The sequence below is a fragment of the Chelon labrosus genome (genome assembly GCF_963514085.1).
Source record: "Chelon labrosus genome assembly, chromosome: 18".
Lineage (NCBI taxonomy): Eukaryota > Metazoa > Chordata > Actinopteri > Mugiliformes > Mugilidae > Chelon > Chelon labrosus.
The window spans coordinates 21843589-21861527 of NC_140351.1; the positions used below are offsets into that span (position 1 = coordinate 21843589).

The 17939-nt window shown below is 45.2% G+C and overlaps 3 protein-coding genes across 3 annotated transcripts; 2 read left to right on the forward strand and 1 right to left on the reverse strand.

Annotated features, from left to right (window-relative positions):
• Nucleotides 1-4397: 4397 nt before the first annotated feature.
• rpl21 (ribosomal protein L21) lies at nucleotides 4398-6767 on the reverse strand. The gene is made up of 6 exons (XM_084565667.1): nucleotides 6720-6767; nucleotides 5994-6072; nucleotides 5815-5876; nucleotides 5376-5488; nucleotides 4663-4813; nucleotides 4398-4523 (listed from the first exon to the last, which is right to left on the reverse strand). The coding sequence occupies exons 2-6, from the start codon at nucleotides 6058-6060 to the stop codon at nucleotides 4434-4436; spliced, it is 483 nt and encodes a 160-aa protein (XP_084421793.1). The 5' UTR covers nucleotides 6061-6072; nucleotides 6720-6767; the 3' UTR covers nucleotides 4398-4433.
• A 201-nt stretch (nucleotides 6768-6968) lies between these two features.
• Nucleotides 6969-12290, forward strand: usp12a (ubiquitin specific peptidase 12a). The gene is made up of 9 exons (XM_084566400.1): nucleotides 6969-7403; nucleotides 8421-8501; nucleotides 8583-8796; nucleotides 8915-9150; nucleotides 9385-9461; nucleotides 9725-9808; nucleotides 9915-10112; nucleotides 10981-11059; nucleotides 11157-12290. The coding sequence occupies exons 1-9, from the start codon at nucleotides 7356-7358 to the stop codon at nucleotides 11256-11258; spliced, it is 1119 nt and encodes a 372-aa protein (XP_084422526.1). The 5' UTR covers nucleotides 6969-7355; the 3' UTR covers nucleotides 11259-12290.
• Nucleotides 12291-13935: 1645 nt separating this feature from the next.
• gpr12 (G protein-coupled receptor 12) lies at nucleotides 13936-14964 on the forward strand (the record flags this gene model as incomplete). Its single annotated transcript, XM_084566742.1, has 1 exon — nucleotides 13936-14964. The coding sequence occupies one exon, from the start codon at nucleotides 13936-13938 to the stop codon at nucleotides 14962-14964; it is 1029 nt and encodes a 342-aa protein (XP_084422868.1).
• Nucleotides 14965-17939: the final 2975 nt, after the last annotated feature.

The following is a 17939-nucleotide window of genomic DNA, read 5'->3' on the forward strand; positions in this document are numbered from 1 at the left end:
GTGTGCAGGAGAATTACACAATGAACAATCTTAAATCCACAAGTCCCCCAAAACTGAAAGCTGTGAGAATATAGAAAACGGTATAGATAACATTTCCCTTATCTAAATACTCCAAGGAAAATCCAGACCCTGCCAATCAATACCAAGGGCTTTGGCTGCCAACTTGCTTAGTGATTGATTGCATTTTGTTTTTCCATCTGTTTTTCCTGGTTTTATCTCGTCAGCTTGTTGGACACTTATTACTCTGTCCTGATAAGGTCTGAATTCCCTGACCTCGGGCCTGCAGGGTTGTGAAGGCGCAGAAGGACAACCTGGGCAGGTTTATCTCTTAGGGGTGCCACTATTGTTCACGACATGGTTACAACCTTCATTTGGGGCCTTTTCAACGCCATCATTTTAGTTTCTCTTTTCTTTCATAAATTAATGAAGTGATACACCGGCTAAAATAAAAAATAATGGTCTCCGGACGGATTCCCTGTCAGCCTCCTCCTTCCTGAGCTGCAGGCCCTATCTCTGTAAACTGGTCCTAATTTGTGTAAATATTGGGTAAAGTACTGAGGTGGGATGAGATAACCTATTTGTCACATAACCAGCCAGCCATTCAGCCTCCACTGATTAAACAGCACACATCAAGTGCTTCACACACACAACACACAGGTACGGTCCTCCAGTGCCTATAAAGTATTCACTCCTTTGCGTGTTTCCCCCCCGTTATTGATTTTATAAATGGACACATCGTTCACATAATTTGGGAAAGAGAATTTGTCACATGATGTTGCAATTAATAAAGCATATATAATGGAAAATAAATGACTGCATGAGTATTTGTCCCTTTAAAGTAAGTATAAAGTGGACTTGGCTGCAGTGTGGATAGGTCCCAGTCAGGCTTGCGTATCGGCAAGTTTACTCTGTTCTTCACTTTTGCCACACATTCTCCATTTCATAGAGGCCTCGGCCACCAGAACATTCGCCTTGTTGTCTTTAAACCATGTAGATTTCACTGTATGCAAATTGTACTTACCGAGATCCCACATATAAACACAATAAAAAGGGAACACATCCAAAGGAATGAACACTTTTATATAATATATAATATAAACATTAAAATCTCAGTATTTTTATTGAACCTGTATGAACTATTAATCTGAACACACTGTCATGTCAGGATTGTATTTTGACTGGTCAAACATGGATTACACGAGTCAAAAATGAATCCTGAGTGAACGCAGTCAGATGTGAACGACCCCTCTTATTGGTCCACTATTTAGATTTGAGAAACATTTTAACAGATGAAATTCAGAACATGTTTGACTAAAATAAACTTGTAATTGTTTCTTTCAGTGTCTTATATCCTGTTTTAATTTCATATTATTTTACATGGGACTGTAAAGCTTTTAGTACCTAAAACAAGCACATTATTTTTCTATTTTTTTTTTTCGCTTTTTTAAAATAATCCCCTTTTGTTCACTGCCAACATAATTTTCCCTTTCTAATAAGATTTACGAAAATCTTTTTACTGTCAAAGTGAAAACAGATTTCTACAATTAAAATATATAATGTAAAATTAGTGATCACCCCTATTCAGTAGAGGTATGTTTAATTTATTGACTTTGCTCAATAGAAATCTGTTTTTACTTTAGCAGCTTTTTTAAATAATAAAATTAAAATTATACTACACATAAACCTATTTTAAAAAGCTTTAAAATGGAAACAATCCAATAATTGCCATTGTGAGACTGTGTCCTTGAAGAGGTGAGCAGGAGAAATCATGAAAAAAAAGACCGCAGCAGTTGAGTTATGAAGTGTTTAAGGAAACTGCTGAATCATGGTTTGCCTGAATGCGTCACACCCGCAAGTCACAGAAAATTCAATACTATGTCACTATTTTTAATTATTTTTAATTATGATGTATTTCTAGTCTGCATATTAAATTCTGCTGTCCTGATGCAGGGGTCCGACACATCGTGGTGCACACTGCCACCTACTGCACTAACAGGGGAAGCTGCTCATCTGTGACACTGACTGCAAGTTACTGACACGACTTAATTATCATCTCCTTTCACCAACATGACTGAATTAATTAATGTGCACACATGTACACACTGTTTACACTCCGTTCCCTTTTTACTTTCCAAAATGTCTCCATCCTCTAATCTTGCAGAAACGCTCCTTTGAAGAGGCACATGTACTGAGTAAAATGTGCAAACTCTGGATTCCCCGTTTCTATTTCTGCAAGATCTAACAAAATTTCGGATGGGCTTTAAATTTCAACATCAAGGTCTGTAGGTTTAAACATCTTCCGGCTGCGCAGCGTGTTTGATACACTTACAATTTTTCTTCTAAAACTACAAAAACTGATTCTGACGTCTTAAGAATCATGACTTGACTCTTCCTCTCCATTGCATTAATCTGACAGGTGCAGTACTTTACACACACACACACACATATATATTTGCAATGTAAAGTTTATAACTAAAAAATTGATAAAAGGTTAATTACCCTGGTGATCTTGGCCTGATAATATGCACAAAAGTTGACACAAATGGATTTGAATGGCTACTAAAGGTAACCATCCTCACCTCCGATCTGTTTGCTTGTAATCAGTGTGTGTGTATAAAAGGTCAGTGAGTTTCTGGGCTCCTGACAGACCCGTGTATCTTTCATCCAGCTGCACTGATGTTTCTGGATTCTGAGTCATGCGGGAAAGCAAAAGAATTGTCAAAGGATCTGCGGGAAAAGGTAACTGAACTGTATAAAACAGGAAAGGGATATAAAAGGATATGCAAGGAATTGATAATGCCAATCAGCAGTGTTCAAACTCTAATTAAGAAGTGGAAAATGAGGGATTTTGTTGAAACCAGGTAGACCAACATAAATTTCGGCCACAACTGCAGGGAAAATTGTTCAGGATGCCAAAGAAACCCCACAAATAACTTCAGCTGAAACACAGGAAAGTGGTGTTGCTGTTTCAAGATAAAAAATAAGGAGGCACTTGAAGAAAAATGGACTGCATGGTCGAGTATCCAGAAGAAAGCCATTACTACGCAAATGCCGCAGGGCATCCCGCTTACAATACACCAAACAGAGACAAGCCTCAAAACTTCTGGAACAGTCATTTGGAGTAATGAGACCAAAATTGAACTGTTTGGCCACAACCATAAACATTACATTTGGAGAGGAGTCAACAAGGCCTATGATGGACGGTACACCATTCCTACTGTGAAACACAAAGGTGGATCGCTGATGTTTTGGGGATGTATGAGCTACAAAGGCACAGGATGCAGCACGTTATCAGAAAATACTGGAGGAAAATCTGCACTCATCAGCCCGGAAGCTGCGCATGGGACGTATTTGGACGTTCCAACATGACAACGATCCAAAACACAAGGCCAAGTCGACCCGTCATTGGCTACAGCAGAATAAAGTGAAGGTTCTGGAGTGGCCATCTCAGTCTCCTGACCTCAGTATCATTGAGCCACTCAGGGGAGATTTCAAATGTGCAGTTCACGCAAGACAGCCCAAAAATATACAGGAACTGGAAGCTTTTTGCCATGAAGAATGGGCAGCTTTACCATCTGAGAAATAAAGAGCCTCATCCACAACTACCACAAAAGACTTTAAGCTGTCGTTGATGTAAAAGGGGGAAATACACAACATTAAGTATATGCGAGTATGTAAACTTTTGATCAGGGTCAAAATAATTTTAAAAGATTCAACACAGTTGATAATAAACAGCTTCACCCAACCACTAACCATGAGTGAAAGAAAAGTTTTTGTATCATCTGATATATAAAAAAAAGCCCAAATCCCATGATCTTACGTTTTCAAATGTCAAGATTCCCATATACCCTGTGACCTTTTGATAAATTAAAGGTTGAACTATTGGTTTAATAAAAAAAAACTTTGTGCTTATGTATTGTTTCATTAATAGAGAAAGACTTTAGATACAGGGGTCTATATACTGAGTTCAACAACTGGTTTAGTGGCCATTTTTAATGCAGAAATTTTACCTTTAATCGAGCTTTTAAAACACTGGTATAAGGACTCTTGTTTAACAGTCTGAACACAATCAGCTTTCTGTACTTAGAAGAAAGCTTCAAAGCAAACTAATGAGTTAGGGAAAGCACCTTAGTGGCATTACTTAGAACAGTTTAATAATCCCATGTTGTCAACACAAATATGCAGCTGTGCTCTAATGTAGGCCTTTACAGGTGCAGGTGTACAGATGTGAAATGCTTGTGACATGTGTGCCAGTCACTCTCAGTTCGCCGGTGAAATATAAAGTGCTTTTGATTTCATTTTTAAAATCAAAGGAGGAGAATCATCACTGAGTGACGGCGCAACATGACACTTAAACATTACATTGAAAATGAATAGAAGACAAGGCGACACGAAAATGTGTGTACAAATATTTTTTAATTTTATTGAGCACTTTATGCCATGAACTCGTAGGGGATGGGCTCCAGCAGCTGTGGCTCGTTTTTCTTGGTGCTGACAAAGTGAGCGTTGCGGGGAGGAGCAGGCTGAGGAGGGAAGAAAGATTGAACAACAGGTCAAAAAACACATCAGGCTGTATACATGCACAATATGAATTATACTTCCAACACAACGGCACCATTATCAGTCAATACTACTAAATATCCAGTTCAGGCCAGTTCATACCTGGCGCTTCAGCTCAATCCAGCTGCCTTTCTGCTTGGCCTCCATCTTCTTGCTCTCGTTCTCTTTGACACGCTGCAGGAAGCTGTCCCTGCTCTTTGAGTGCTTCACATGCTCAATGCGCACGTTAATCCTCTTGGCCAGGATCTTACCCCTGTGACAACCAAACACACAAAACTCAGTCATATCAAATACATAAAAACAGAGCAACTTGAACTAGTTTCAGCTTTATTTTAATCATTTTAATGTCTGAATTCCTCCACTGTCTCCTCAATACAAGCCCAGGTCAAACAAGAAGTTAGGCTGGGATGCTTAAGGATGAACTACTTTTCCCCATATGAATGACCAACAAGGACACAAAGGTTCCTGGTGGCAAAGTGAAGATGGGGTTTATGTCCCTAACACTAGATGAATGAACGAAGACACAAACAGGTGAAGACAAGAATTTAATGTCCTGAGAAATTTCTAACAAAAACAGCTACGTAAACATGAGCTCAACTAGTATTTAAAACAATGATTAGACTCATAATCCCAATAACCATAAACAGAACATGCTGGTTTAATTAAATCTTGGATTGTAGTTTCAAGACAAAAACTGGTAGATAAGTCAATGAGTAAATGTTACATAAGATTACTTCATAGCAGCTGAAATTTAGGTGCACTGGTGTGTGTCAGCTCAAAGCTTGTCACAAACATAAACGCCCTTTCCTACTTACTTGATCTGCTTGTTGACAATGATGCCGACAGCATGTTGGGTTACATTGTAGACACGTCCCGTCTTGCCATGGTAGCATTTATGAGGCATACCTTTCTGAACGGTACCTGTGCCCTGGTAAGAAATCACAAATGACAATGTCACAACAGCAAAAAAAACACAGCAATAAACTCAAGTCTCCATGTGCTGCTCACTCCCCAATTCTTACTTTTAGTCAGCACAGCATGCAATGCTCTAGATGCTGCTGTGTTATGATTGCTAGCCTTTGATTTTTTTCTTTTTTCTTTTCCACAAAACTCTTTAAATAAAAGTCCCTATTTGTTGTAAAATATGCATTGGACAAATAACCAAGTAATTCACAAGGACTTAATTTTGTCATGTAGTTTAAGTGGAGAATCTACCAACGAGACTGAATGAAATAATATTTTGTCATGTCTTACCTTGATGTCAACAATGTCTCCCTTCTTGTAGATACGCATGTAAGTGGACAGGGGGATTGGGCCTGTACAGCACACAAAGCCAACGTGTTATCATGGGTACTTAATCCTTGATGGTACATCTGACACAGACCATCTAAAGTCCAGACACATAATCAAGCTGCATTTTTAACTCGACTCACCATGCTTGCGGAATGGCCTGCTGAACATATACCTGGTCCCCCTCCTCTTGCCTCTGGTGTTCGTCATGATGCCTGATTACTGAAAGAAAAGACAACTGATTTAGTCATGACAGAGCCCAAGGATTTTCTTTAATTGTAAAAATTACTAATCAGTTTTAAAGGGACTGGCAATTGCATGTAAATAAACGCCAATACAGACTCCAGACCTAGTAGCACACAAGCTTAAACCGAACACCAAAACGGAAACAAATGATCCAAGTGAGTAAGAGGAAAATTATGGAGTATATCTCTAAAGTAGGCAATGACAAAACAGTGTTGAAGAAATTTAGCCAACTGCTGACCACACCGGCGTTGTTTTATCTAATATACCAATTCGTGCTTAGCAGAGGCAACATATTTCTCTACGTATGTAAGTTTGGCAATGAAAGCCATCCATTAATGGCGACAAACACCGAGTAAAGCAGTCTTTCTGCAAGAGTAACAGGGTGTCAAGAGGAAAATACTCTTTCAACTAAACGTTACTGTGCCTAGCAGGCCCACATGGAGAGCCACGCTTCTGCTCCTCCTTACATTAAACGGATAATTACCCCATATGGACCATTTCTAAGCCCCAAAATTACCCCGAGAGATGCAAGTAAACATCTGGGGTGTTTATATGAATGTAACTGTGTACGAATGAACACATATTAAAGAAGAAATTGTAATTTAACACGGAGAACATCTTACCCCCGGTCTCTACAAGATGGCGGGTACGGCGGAAAGAGAGATCAGTGGACCCAAAACTCCGCCTTGTAAAATACAATTGAGGCAGGCTACGACATTGCCTGATATAAATGAGTATTTGAATATATTTTTCAACGATTTACTGTCATTCTCAATAAAACAAGAACGTGAACACTATATCTGCAGCTCACGTAATGTAAAATGTGAATTTCCTAGTACCTCTTTGCAAGGGTTTCTTCCCCAAGGAACATTTTAATACTTTGTACCATTGTGCAACTCGATCACGCAGCAAATGCGTTGATGCGCATGCGCAGATTCACAAGCAATGATACTCTTTCAGTTCTTTACTGACATGCGATGTGTTAAATTACAGCAGTTGATTTGATTTCGACAAGTAAGATGCCCTCAGGATGACAGGAATCGCCGAAAGTGTGATTTTAATCTATTACAGCGAGAGCGACACACTTCCGTGACCGTGATTAAGCGAATACGGAAGTTAAAAGAAGTGAACGCTCTTGCGTTCTAAAGCTGTTGGACCTTCCGTCGCGAGCTCAGCAGAATCGCCTGCCTGCCCTCACGAGGGGAGCCAGCCCAGTCTTGTCAGCGCGCAGCGGTGTGGTGGAAGATGGCGCTAGCCGAATGGAAATCCTAATGACAGTTTCCAAATTTGCCTCTTTTTGTACCATGGTGAGTGCACGACAGTCTCATACTGGTATTACTCAGATTATGGGGTGATGCGAAAGCCGCGGCTGCACTGTTATTTTCTTTTTAAACTGTGGAAATATAAACGAAAGCATTTATTCTGGTGCCTGTGCTAGCCAAGCAGTTTTCCGCCTATAGCCAAACACGCAGCCACCCACTGCCTTCTCCGCTCCCCTCGTCTTGTTTACGGCAGTAGGTGGACATTCACGGGTGTTTAATGTGTTTGGCCCATAGCTTAGCGACTTATTCGGCTAATATTTTTCACAGCTGCTCTGAGCACGGTGACAGTGCACCTGCTGCAGCTGGGCTTCACAGCTAACAAGCTAGCTAAAGCTAAACCAGAGCTTGAGCTTGGCAGCAACTGGAACACAGCTGGATAATGGGTGACCTCAGGCTGAGCGATGTTTAATCTGCAGTATGTGTAGAGAAATAGTAAGAAGAAGATTAAGAAGAATAGCATAACTTGTCGTGGTGGCCTTTGACAAGCTACTAGGAATTATTTACGCAGGCTATGACGACATTGTTTAACATTAGCTGCGCAGTTGTGGATCCCTTTCAGGTCCGCTGTGCACAGTTAGATGTCATCTACACATCGCATCGTAGCCTTCTAACTGTAGCGCCAAGATAATCTTACTGTAGGCATATATGGGTTTCCGCAAACAGCCAGTGAATCATGCTGAAACTTAAAATATATTTCCTGACACACACATTTAGTCGTCCTCATGCGTTTTACATTTAAAAACTTATTGGGATAAGTGTAAATACTGGACAGGGACCGTCTAATGCCAAAAAGGTAAGTGTTTGGGAAAAATCCGAAGTCATTTAAGCACATTTTAGTTTTGTGTTTTACATCAGGTCAAAAATGACCTTGAAAATGTCAAGAGGTAGGAATTTAGTTTGACATTTGCCCAATGATTCGGAGCTAGCACTGAGGTGTTATTGTTGATAGGCTGTCTTTGTTTTGTGTAAAATAAAATATTTGTTTGATCTGTGCCTTTACAGGGCGCCAATGCCTCTGCTCTGGAGAAAGAGATTGGATCTGAGCAGTTTCCGGTCAATGAGCACTACTTTGGCCTGGTCAATGTAAGTGAAAGATACATGGTGTTTTCAATAAATCTCCACCCGATGTAGACTCACACTGAGGTCTCTGGGTCTTATTTTTAGTTTGGGAACACCTGCTACTGCAACTCGGTGCTGCAGGCTCTGTACTTCTGCCGGCCGTTCCGGGAGAAGATCTTGGCGTACCGCAGTCAGCCTCGGCGGAAGGAGAACCTGCTCACCTGCCTGGCCGACTTGTTCCACAGTATTGCGAACCAGAAGAGGAAAGTGGGCGTCATACCCCCCAAGAAGTTCATCACGCGGCTGCGCAAGGAGAATGGTGAGAGGAACTGACCAGCTGCTTTAAAATTCCTAATTCCTCTTGTTTCTGTTGCAGAACATCCGGTCGTACCTGCTCAACTTGTAGCTGAATTGCTCTGTTCTGCTTTATTCTCCAGAGCTGTTTGATAACTACATGCAGCAGGATGCCCACGAGTTCCTGAACTACCTGCTCAACACCATCGCGGATCTGCTCCAAGAGGAGAGAAAGCAGGAGAAGACCAATGGCCGCCTTGCCAACGGCACATTGGACTCCCAGAACAACAACAGTAACGCCACACCCGCTCCCACCTGGGTCCATGAGATCTTCCAAGGCACTCTGACCAATGAGACCCGCTGCCTCACTTGCGAAACGGTGAGACACCTTTGTTGATCCTTGTTTTCACACTATCTCACAGAGATCCTTGTCTAACAATGTCCCCCAATGTTTTCGGTGCAGGAATTAAAACTGTAATAGAGTACCATGGCCTTGTGTTCTGTCTAGACATTTATCTACTTGTATTGTTTGAAATTAATTATTAAGTCTGAGGTTTTTCCACAAGTATTTTTGTCTCTTCTTGGTTTGTTGTGACGTCTTTTTCCTCTTCAGATAAGCAGCAAAGATGAGGACTTTCTGGACCTTTCTGTGGACGTTGAACAGAATACCTCCATCACACACTGCCTCAGGTAAAGCAACACTGCTGCGGACAGAAGTGTGGTGTTGTTGGTCAGACATAGAACAATCTGAAGACGTCCCCCTGGGTTTTGGGGTTGTTTCACAACAAAAGTGCTTGAGATGTTTGTCTTGTTTGTTTGCGGCAGAAGTAAAGAATTTGTAGGGAAAATCGTACTCTGTACTTTGTTTTTCCACCAAAATCCACAAGGAAAATGCGGTATTTTGAAATCCGACTATTCGTTTGTAAACATGAATGTTTTATGTTTCCCCTCAGAGGTTTCAGTAACACAGAGACACTGTGCAGTGAGTACAAATACTACTGTGAAGAATGTAGAAGCAAGCAGGAGGCACACAAGAGGTCAGTAGAGGGTCATTCTCTATGTAAGATTTGTTTTATTTTTGTATGTGGAGGGTGTTATATATGTGATATGCTCAGCACTTTTATTTTTATTCATTTTACGTAGGATGCGTGTAAAGAAGCTACCAATGATCCTAGCTCTGCACCTGAAGCGCTTTAAGTACATGGAGCAGCTGCAGCGCTACACCAAGCTGTCATATCGCGTTGTCTTCCCCCTGGAGCTCCGCCTCTTCAACACCTCCGGGGACGCCACCAATCCTGAGAGGCTGTACGACCTGGTCGCTGTGGTGGTGCATTGTGGGAGGTGTGTAGGTGAACGCACAGCGAGAACACCATCTAACCATCTCCACAGCAACGGAGACACGCAGACAAATCATTGTTCTATTGATAAAATGCATTTGATCCTCTTGGCATTAGGATAGGTTACATTACAATCTGAGTCTCTCTGGAGGAAAGGCAGAATGTCATCCATCACAGTTCAGCTTTTGACCCGTTGTGAGTGGGTGTCTGTTTGTTCAAGGTGTTTCCCTGGTTTTCATGGCGGAGCAGACTATGATGGGATTAGTAGAGTAAAGAAAATAAATGAAAAGATCAAACTTGCCTGGAGTTGATGTAAATTGAGTCTTCTCCTCTCCCTTTGAGGTCTTGTTTCCTAGGGGTAACTCTTGAGAAGGGAGAGGTATCATAAACCTGAAGCCTCAGTTTGAAGTGATGGTTCAGTTATCATAGTGTTTTGATAATAGGGATAGGATTAACAAATGATGTCTTACCTTTTTTGGCCATATTACAGAGCCGTATATTAGCCTTGTATGTATTTTTGAGAAGTTGTGGCCATATTTAGTTTTAGCGTGTTGCTAGGTGTCATATTTTTATAATGAACGTGGACATCCTGTTTACCACGTGCTGTTAGATGCTGATGATCTGTTTCATGCCGTTCTGCCTTTCTTCTCATTTCCTCTTCATATCTAAGACGAGAATAAGAGGTGTTAGATTACAGCTGCGTATATGTGTCTGGTTTGTCCCGGTTCTGCAGAAGTTGGACATTTTTAATCTCTTTCACGTTTAATTTTACACATGTGAAAGGGGAAGTTGACAGGCAGTTTTTTAGTCGCCAGGGTGTGATTGTATAGTTTTATTTGTTTCTATGGAGCTAATGAAATGTTTCTCTCCAGTGGTCCGAACAGGGGTCACTACATTGCCATTGTGAAAAGCCACGACTTCTGGTTGCTGTTTGATGACGATATTGTAGAGGTAAGTGAAGTTACATGTGTATATTTCACAATTAGCATTCACAGTATTTTATTATTTTTCCCCTAACCTGTTTCATGTCCTGTTTCTGCTCTTGTAGAAAATAGATGCACAGGCCATAGAGGAATTCTACGGCCTGACTTCTGAAATCTCCAAGAACTCTGAGTCAGGCTACATCCTGTTTTACCAGTCCAGAGATTAAATGCGGACGTTTGTGCTTCACCGCATGAACCAGGAGAGAGGCTCTGTTCCCTCTTTGCGGGGGAGCAGCGGACTGAAAACACGCCACAGCCGCCCGCACGGTGTCACACCTGCCCGCGCGGCTGTAATTCTAACTGTGCTTTTTTTTAACGCACTCAGCGCTGCAGCTCAGCCGTGGAAGTCCCTCCCCTCCCCTCCCCTCCCCTCCCCTCCACAGTAACGTACCAGCTGACCCCGCTGGCCTCTCATGTCCTTCCCGTCCCCTCGATCCACCGCTGCCGCTGCTGCCGCCAGGACTATGAGACGATAATGAATGCAAACTGTGTCAAGATTGTTTAAAAAAGAAAAGAAAAAAAAAGAATGAGGGTTGTACAGATGTCGGTTGCTTGTATGAGTGGCGTTCTAGTTTTTGCCTTGGGTGTGGGGTGAATGGGTATTTAATAATTCATATGATGTAATATTTGCCTGGCATCTTCGACCCCCCCCCCCCCCCCCCCCCCAACAATGTTATTCTGAGCCAGGATGTGCTGAGAGTGGATCATGTTTTTGATCATTGATGTAAAGGAAGACGGATGGGGGGTGGGTGTCCTACTTACAGGGCACACTGGCCTGTGTATTTCTACAGTGTACAGAATGGTATTTGTATAAATATTACAAGAAGATAATATTATCATTGGAAAATGTTAGACCTTGAGAAGATGTATTAACACTATGGTGCACTTTTGATACTGTTTTGTAGGTGTTGGAACGCTTAATGTGAGGGTTTGCTTGAAAAGGCCTGTTGTGAAGCGATCATTTTCTGTTTTAAAGAAAAAGAAATAAAGCCAGTAAGATTGAGACGGGGTGTGCTCTTGTTTTCCATGTCCCACAGGTGCGCACTGATGACTCATAGCGGCTCGACGTCGCCCCCTGGCGGTGCTACCTGCCACTCCTGCCTCCGCCACTGCAACAGGAGCTATTTTTAATCCATTCAGACAGGCAGGTGCTTAGGGGGAAAAAAAAAAAAAAAGCCGACATCACTGCTCGGTCAGCAAGCCCTGGTAAAATATATGCATATCAACAACTCATCCATCAGCTGAGGTGTCTGTGAGGCAGGGCCGCGAGAAGATGTGGAAGAAGATGGAGGACGGGTAGTGGGAGAAAGAGGGAGGGAGGGGAGGAGGTTGGTGACACACATCAGGGTTGCTGTTAATAGCACAGGCAGGACCAGAATAGCAGGGCGTCGCAGGAGGAAAGCGGGGCTCTGCGTCCAGCATCATATATGAAACCCGAACCCGGCCTCCAACTAAAAATCATTCAAACTAATGGTAACTAAAATGTGCATTGTGCAGAACGTGAGTCGGTTTATTAGATGAATGATACCTGTCGAAGAACACCACAGTCACTTCAGGGTGTGACAGGAAACCTGTTTGAGTCACAGCAGGTGCAGATGCATTCTTCCACCTGTCCTCTGTCCTTGAGACCAGACATTTAGCTCTTTAACGGAGTTCAGCAGCTCTCCGGTAGTCTGGCCCATCTGGGACTCCTCCTTCATCATCCACACCCCCCCTCCTCCCCTCCTCGTCATCCATTCCGCCGCTGCTCCACTCGCTGCTCCCCGCACAGCCGCAGTCCACAGCGATGCGCCGTTAACGGCAGAGCCGCTCCGCGCTCTTTTCTTCTTCTTCTTCTTCTTCTTCTTCCTCTTCCTCTTCCTCCTCCTCCTCCAGCATCCCTCTGCCCGAGCTGCGTCTCTGTCCGCCGGCGCTGCACCATCAGTAGCCTACCATGGAAATACAGGGCTGTCGTTCTTCCATCTAGGCGGGAAGTCTCACCTCACGGAGTCAAGGTAGGCGGGATGGGATTGTTGAGCATCCTTGCCATGCATGGGGGGGGGGGGGGGAATGCAGCCTGCTCTTTTTTTCTTCTTCTTCTCTAGCATCCCTTTTGCTGACGTGGAGCCGCCTCTGTGTGTCTCAGATATGCAAGGTGCACAAAAGCAGCGCTGTGTGGTCTCCATCAGTGCGAGATGCATGTAGCCTGTGGTTTAGAGGAGCCTGTTTCCACGACGGGTGCGGTATCTTCTGCTGCGAAGAGCTGCGAGATTTACTGTCACTGGTCGTGGAGGGTTATCGATACCGGCTGTCGTGGCTCGAGATTTGCTTGCAAAGCATATTCATAAGAAGTCATGAATGTGTCCGTGCACTTCAAAGCTCTTCACGTGCGATCAATAGGCCCCTTGTTATAAATAGTCTAAACAATCACGGGTTTAATTCACAGAGGAAACATGATTTACCTGTGAACTGTCTGGAGCAGCGGCAGAAATGTCACAGCTTGGTATCACAATTTTTAATTATTTAAAAAGACAGAATGAAGGTGGGTTTGTTGAGCCGAGGTGTTGGTTCCAAGTTGCACAACAGGAACATTAAGGTGTGCTCCTGCATAATGTGCTCTCATCCACAGTGTGCCACACGCAGTTTAACCTTGACTGTTTGGGTCGCGGAATGAGTAATACGTGTGTTTCACAAATTAGTGCAGGGCCAAAAGGTGTGGCGTGGACAGGAGACAGCCCGTTCTCCTTTTTTTGTCTTTCGGGGGACTCATTTAGATTTGTTTATGGGGCTCTCTGAGCCGTGCAAATGTGCTTAGCGTAGGCTAATTGTGTGTTGTGTTTGTGCCAATTGCAGACGGGGGGCACAATGAGTGAAGAGCCAGCGGTCACCCCCAGCTGGCTGACCCCTGATCCTACAGCATGGGCCAGTGGAGGCGGAGGACCGATGGACAACAGCACCGGCCTGGGGATGTTTCCACCGGAGGACGCCCTCCCTCCCAGCCAGCTGCCGCTGCTGGTCAACCCCTGGGACATTGTGCTCTGCTCATCTGGGACTCTGATAGCCTGTGAGAACGCTCTGGTGGTGCTGGTGATCTGGCAGAACCCGGCGCTCAGAGCCCCCATGTTCCTGCTGATTGGCAGCCTGGCGCTGGCCGACCTGCTGGCCGGCCTGGGCCTCGTGCTCCACTTCACCTGTGCCTACTTGCTTCGCTCCGACTCTGCCCAGCTGCTGACCGTGGGCTTGGTGGTGGCCTCCTTCTCCGCCTCCGTCTTCAGCCTGCTGGCGATCACAATCGACCGCTACCTGTCGCTGTACTATGCCCTCACCTACAACTCGGAGCGGACGGCGGCCTTCACCTACACCATGCTCGTGCTGCTGTGGGGCCTCTCCCTGTGTCTGGGCCTGCTGCCGGTCACAGGGGTCAACTGCCTGGCGGAGGAGGCGACGTGCAGCGTGGTGCGGCCGCTGACAAAGAATAACATCGCCGTGCTGTCCGTCTCCTTCCTCCTGCTCTTTGGCCTCATGCTGCAACTCTACGTCCAGATCTGCAAGATTGTGATGCGCCACGCTCACCAGATCGCCCTCCAGCACCACTTCCTGGCCGCCACACCCCACTACGTCACAACCCGGAAGGGCGTGTCGACGCTGGCCATCATCCTGGGCACCTTTGCCGCCTGCTGGATGCCGTTCACCGTCTACTCTCTCATCGCCGACTACACCTACCCCCCGCTCTACACCTATGCCACGCTGGTGCCTGCCACCTACAACTCGGTCATCAACCCGGTCATCTACGCCTTCAGGAACCAGGAGATCCAGAAGGCGCTGTGGCTGGTGTGCTGCGGCTGCGTGCCTGCCAGCGTGGCCCACCGCGCACGGACCCCTAGCGACGTCTGACCGAGCAGACCCAGGTGGGAAGAGAGAGACGACCTGGGTCAGCTGTGCTCCTCGCCGGATCTGTCCGGCGTCAAAGAGAGCAGCAGCGGTGGAGGTCAGGGGACGTGGCAGAGGGCTGTGGCTGGAGAAGTCACAGGCGGAGGCAGCCTGGTTAGCTATCCACAGCCCACATGGATGGATGGATGGATGGATGGAAGGAAGGAAAGCGTTTTTTTCTTTGTTACACTCACCACAGGGCAAGGTATCTCTCTGTCTTCCCCAGTAAAGGCCACTATGCGCTGCATCCCGCCCCTCCCGTTCCACACATGCCACGCCCTTCCTCATTTCTGCAGAGGGCGCTGAGTGCATCACATGTTACAGGCAGCAGCTGTATATAGAATGTGCATACACTTCGCAGCGCTGGAGCTTTGGCTGACACGTGATTGCTTTCCTTTTGAACAGGGAGGATTATTAGTTCGGGAACCGGGCGCTCGTTTGCGTGCGTAAAAAACAAAACCCAATGTGCGTGCGGCGGTGGGAGGTGAGGAGAGGAGAGGAGAGGAGAAACGAGCGTCCGCGGCCGAACACGCAGGCATTTCCACAGTAAAGGCCCGTCTGGAGCAGCATCCCGGCGCTCTGCTGCTGCACCCTGAACGTGCGTCGAAAGCTAAACAGCCGCGGAGAGCTATAAATAGACCCGGCGCTCTCTGATCCGCGCTCTGCGTCCTCAACGGACGCGGAGACAGAAATCAAGCCGCTTCTCCTCCTCTTCGCCTCTCCCATTTTCCTCCCCCCCCCCCCCCCCCCCCTCACTAGAATGTGCCGTTTCAGTTCGGCTGGCGTCTCTTGGGCTCAAGAAGAAGCCCCTCCACCATCAACCCGCACCTCCATATTTTATCAGCGCGGAGGCGCAAACCGAATACAGACCAATCGGATTATGTAACCTCGCTGTATATCCCCTCTCTTTCACTTCTTGGAAGGAGGATGACTTTTTAGATGTGGGGAATGCCAGGGTATTTAATTTGGGGAAAAAAATCCCCAAATTTAAGTAATTTTAAAAGAATATTTCCTTAAAATAATCACGTGGGTGATCAAATGAACCCAAACAGCAAAATTAGGAGCGATTTTTGCCTAACATAAATCTAAATGTAATTTCTTTGATGGCCCCTGAAGGGCCTGGTACCAGCCGATGAGACCTGCATGCTCGTCTTCACTGTAATTTGCATGCAGAAAGCATAGGTCCCTGTTTCTCTTAGTGTGGCGGGTCACACAGGCCGCTGTGGGCGATGTACCACAGCTTCCTGATGTCACCATGACTAATAATGTTGTTTATTTACAATGTACCACAGCGTACCTCACATGTATCATTGTAAGAGCTACAATCGCCGCTTGAAGGTCACAAGAGTTGCACCACATATTTAAAAAAAAAAAAAGTGGAATTCTTTTGGCTGTAGAGCTAAGAGTTTCAAGCCAAGAGGCGTTCACGTCACATATCAGCTGCTCTGAGTTAGTTGTTGAATCTTTTGGCCTGCTTTGCGAACCCCTCCCCAGCCCCCCGCCAACATGTACGCTTCTCCCTTCGGATCATGTCAGCAATAACTAGCCTTTGAATGGTAGTTATGTTTTAGATGTGAAGCAATACTCAGACAGCAATAACATCCGACCATGACTTCCTCCTGCATCGCGAAGCACCGGGGCGGCCCCTCCGGTGGGGTCGCGGAGAGCAGGCCCGGCGAGCTACAAGTGACGGTTCATCTTCAAAATCGGTGGTGGGATAATCACTCCTGGGTTGGAAAAACAGCAGAGGAGACGGAGCGACTCATTCATCGCGCTGACACCACTCCCCCACCCGCTAAAAAAAATAAAAATAAAAAATCGGGCTCTGATCGTTTTCTCACACCAGGATGAACTTTCTCTCTGTTGCCTCTGCCTTTTGTGAGCGTAAGAACTGTCCTGAGTGTCGTAACCTCGAATATCAGCGAGACTGTGTTTTTGTGGAGTTGCATGGCCTCTGGGTGTGTGCATGTGTGTGTGCGTGTTTGTGATCCAGCAGCTCAGCAGACCGTAATCTGTCTCCTGGTGGTGTCAGGGCGGGAACAGCGACAGGTCTGAGGCGTATCGAGTCCTGTTTGACCCCTGACCTCGGAGGATAATGCTGCCAGTCTTCCTGTCAATTCTGAGAGAAGCGGCCTCGTGTTTGTAGAGCTTCACGGAGGGAGACGGGACTAGGACGTGGGCGCTCCAGCACTTCAAGCCAAAGTGAAAGGGACTGTGAATGAATCGGGCTCCTAGTCCTGCTGTGTGTTTTCTGTCTCCTTTATTACTAATATTGTACTTTAACTCAATCTGGTTGTGGCAGGTGTCCATTAAGTGACCTCTGAATGATCCTATGAGCTACAAAATGGCGCCTTCCGAATACAGAGGTAATGCTTCTTCTTTCCTTCCTTGGGACCCCTCTCAGTCAGCCTGCTAGAGGAACTCGTGGAGCTCCCAGTCTTCATCTTTCTGGCCTCCGTCACAGTGCAGAACCTTTTTTTAAAAAAAAAATTAAAAAATGTGGGGATTAGCAAGGAACGTTAAAGAGCAGCATTTCTAAGCTTTGGAACGTAGCCTGTGTATGTGAACTTGTGCACAGTGTCAAGACTGAACCCTGTAGTTATTCGATGAGCACCAACAGGTCAGGCTGGCACGTCACAAACCACCACTAACTCTTGTTACTTTACCTTTTGAGAAAAGTCTATTTTGTTATATTCATTGAGAAGTTCTATTTTTTTCCACTTTAGTCCGGCCTGAATTCTTTCGGATTCCGACGTTGTACGATAAATAACCGCGCTGTAAGGCCTTTTTTCTGAATGTAGTATTTATCAAATTGTTTAACGGGGAAAAACAGAATCCGACCCTCCTCTCGACTCCCTCGTTTCTGTAAATAAAGGCATGCCGAGGAGGAGGAGGAGGAGGAGGAGGAGGGGGGACTTTATACCACCGAGCATGGTGCT

Excerpts from the sequence above, each read along its gene's own strand:
- rpl21 (XM_084565667.1), bottom strand. The coding sequence starts at position 6,060 with ATGACGAACACCAGAGGCAAGAGGAGGGGGACCAGGTATATGTTCAGC. Across the intron at positions 4,814-5,375 it reads ATTGTCAACAAGCAGATCAA|GGGTAAGATCCTGGCCAAGA; the intron begins GTAAGTAGGAAA and ends TGGTTGTCACAG. Across the intron at positions 4,524-4,662 it reads GGATTGAGCTGAAGCGCCAG|CCTGCTCCTCCCCGCAACGC; the intron begins GTATGAACTGGC and ends TTCCCTCCTCAG.
- usp12a (XM_084566400.1), top strand. The coding sequence starts at position 7,356 with ATGGAAATCCTAATGACAGTTTCCAAATTTGCCTCTTTTTGTACCATG. Across the intron at positions 9,151-9,384 it reads GCTGCCTCACTTGCGAAACG|ATAAGCAGCAAAGATGAGGA; the intron begins GTGAGACACCTT and ends TTTCCTCTTCAG. Across the intron at positions 9,462-9,724 it reads TCCATCACACACTGCCTCAG|AGGTTTCAGTAACACAGAGA; the intron begins GTAAAGCAACAC and ends GTTTCCCCTCAG.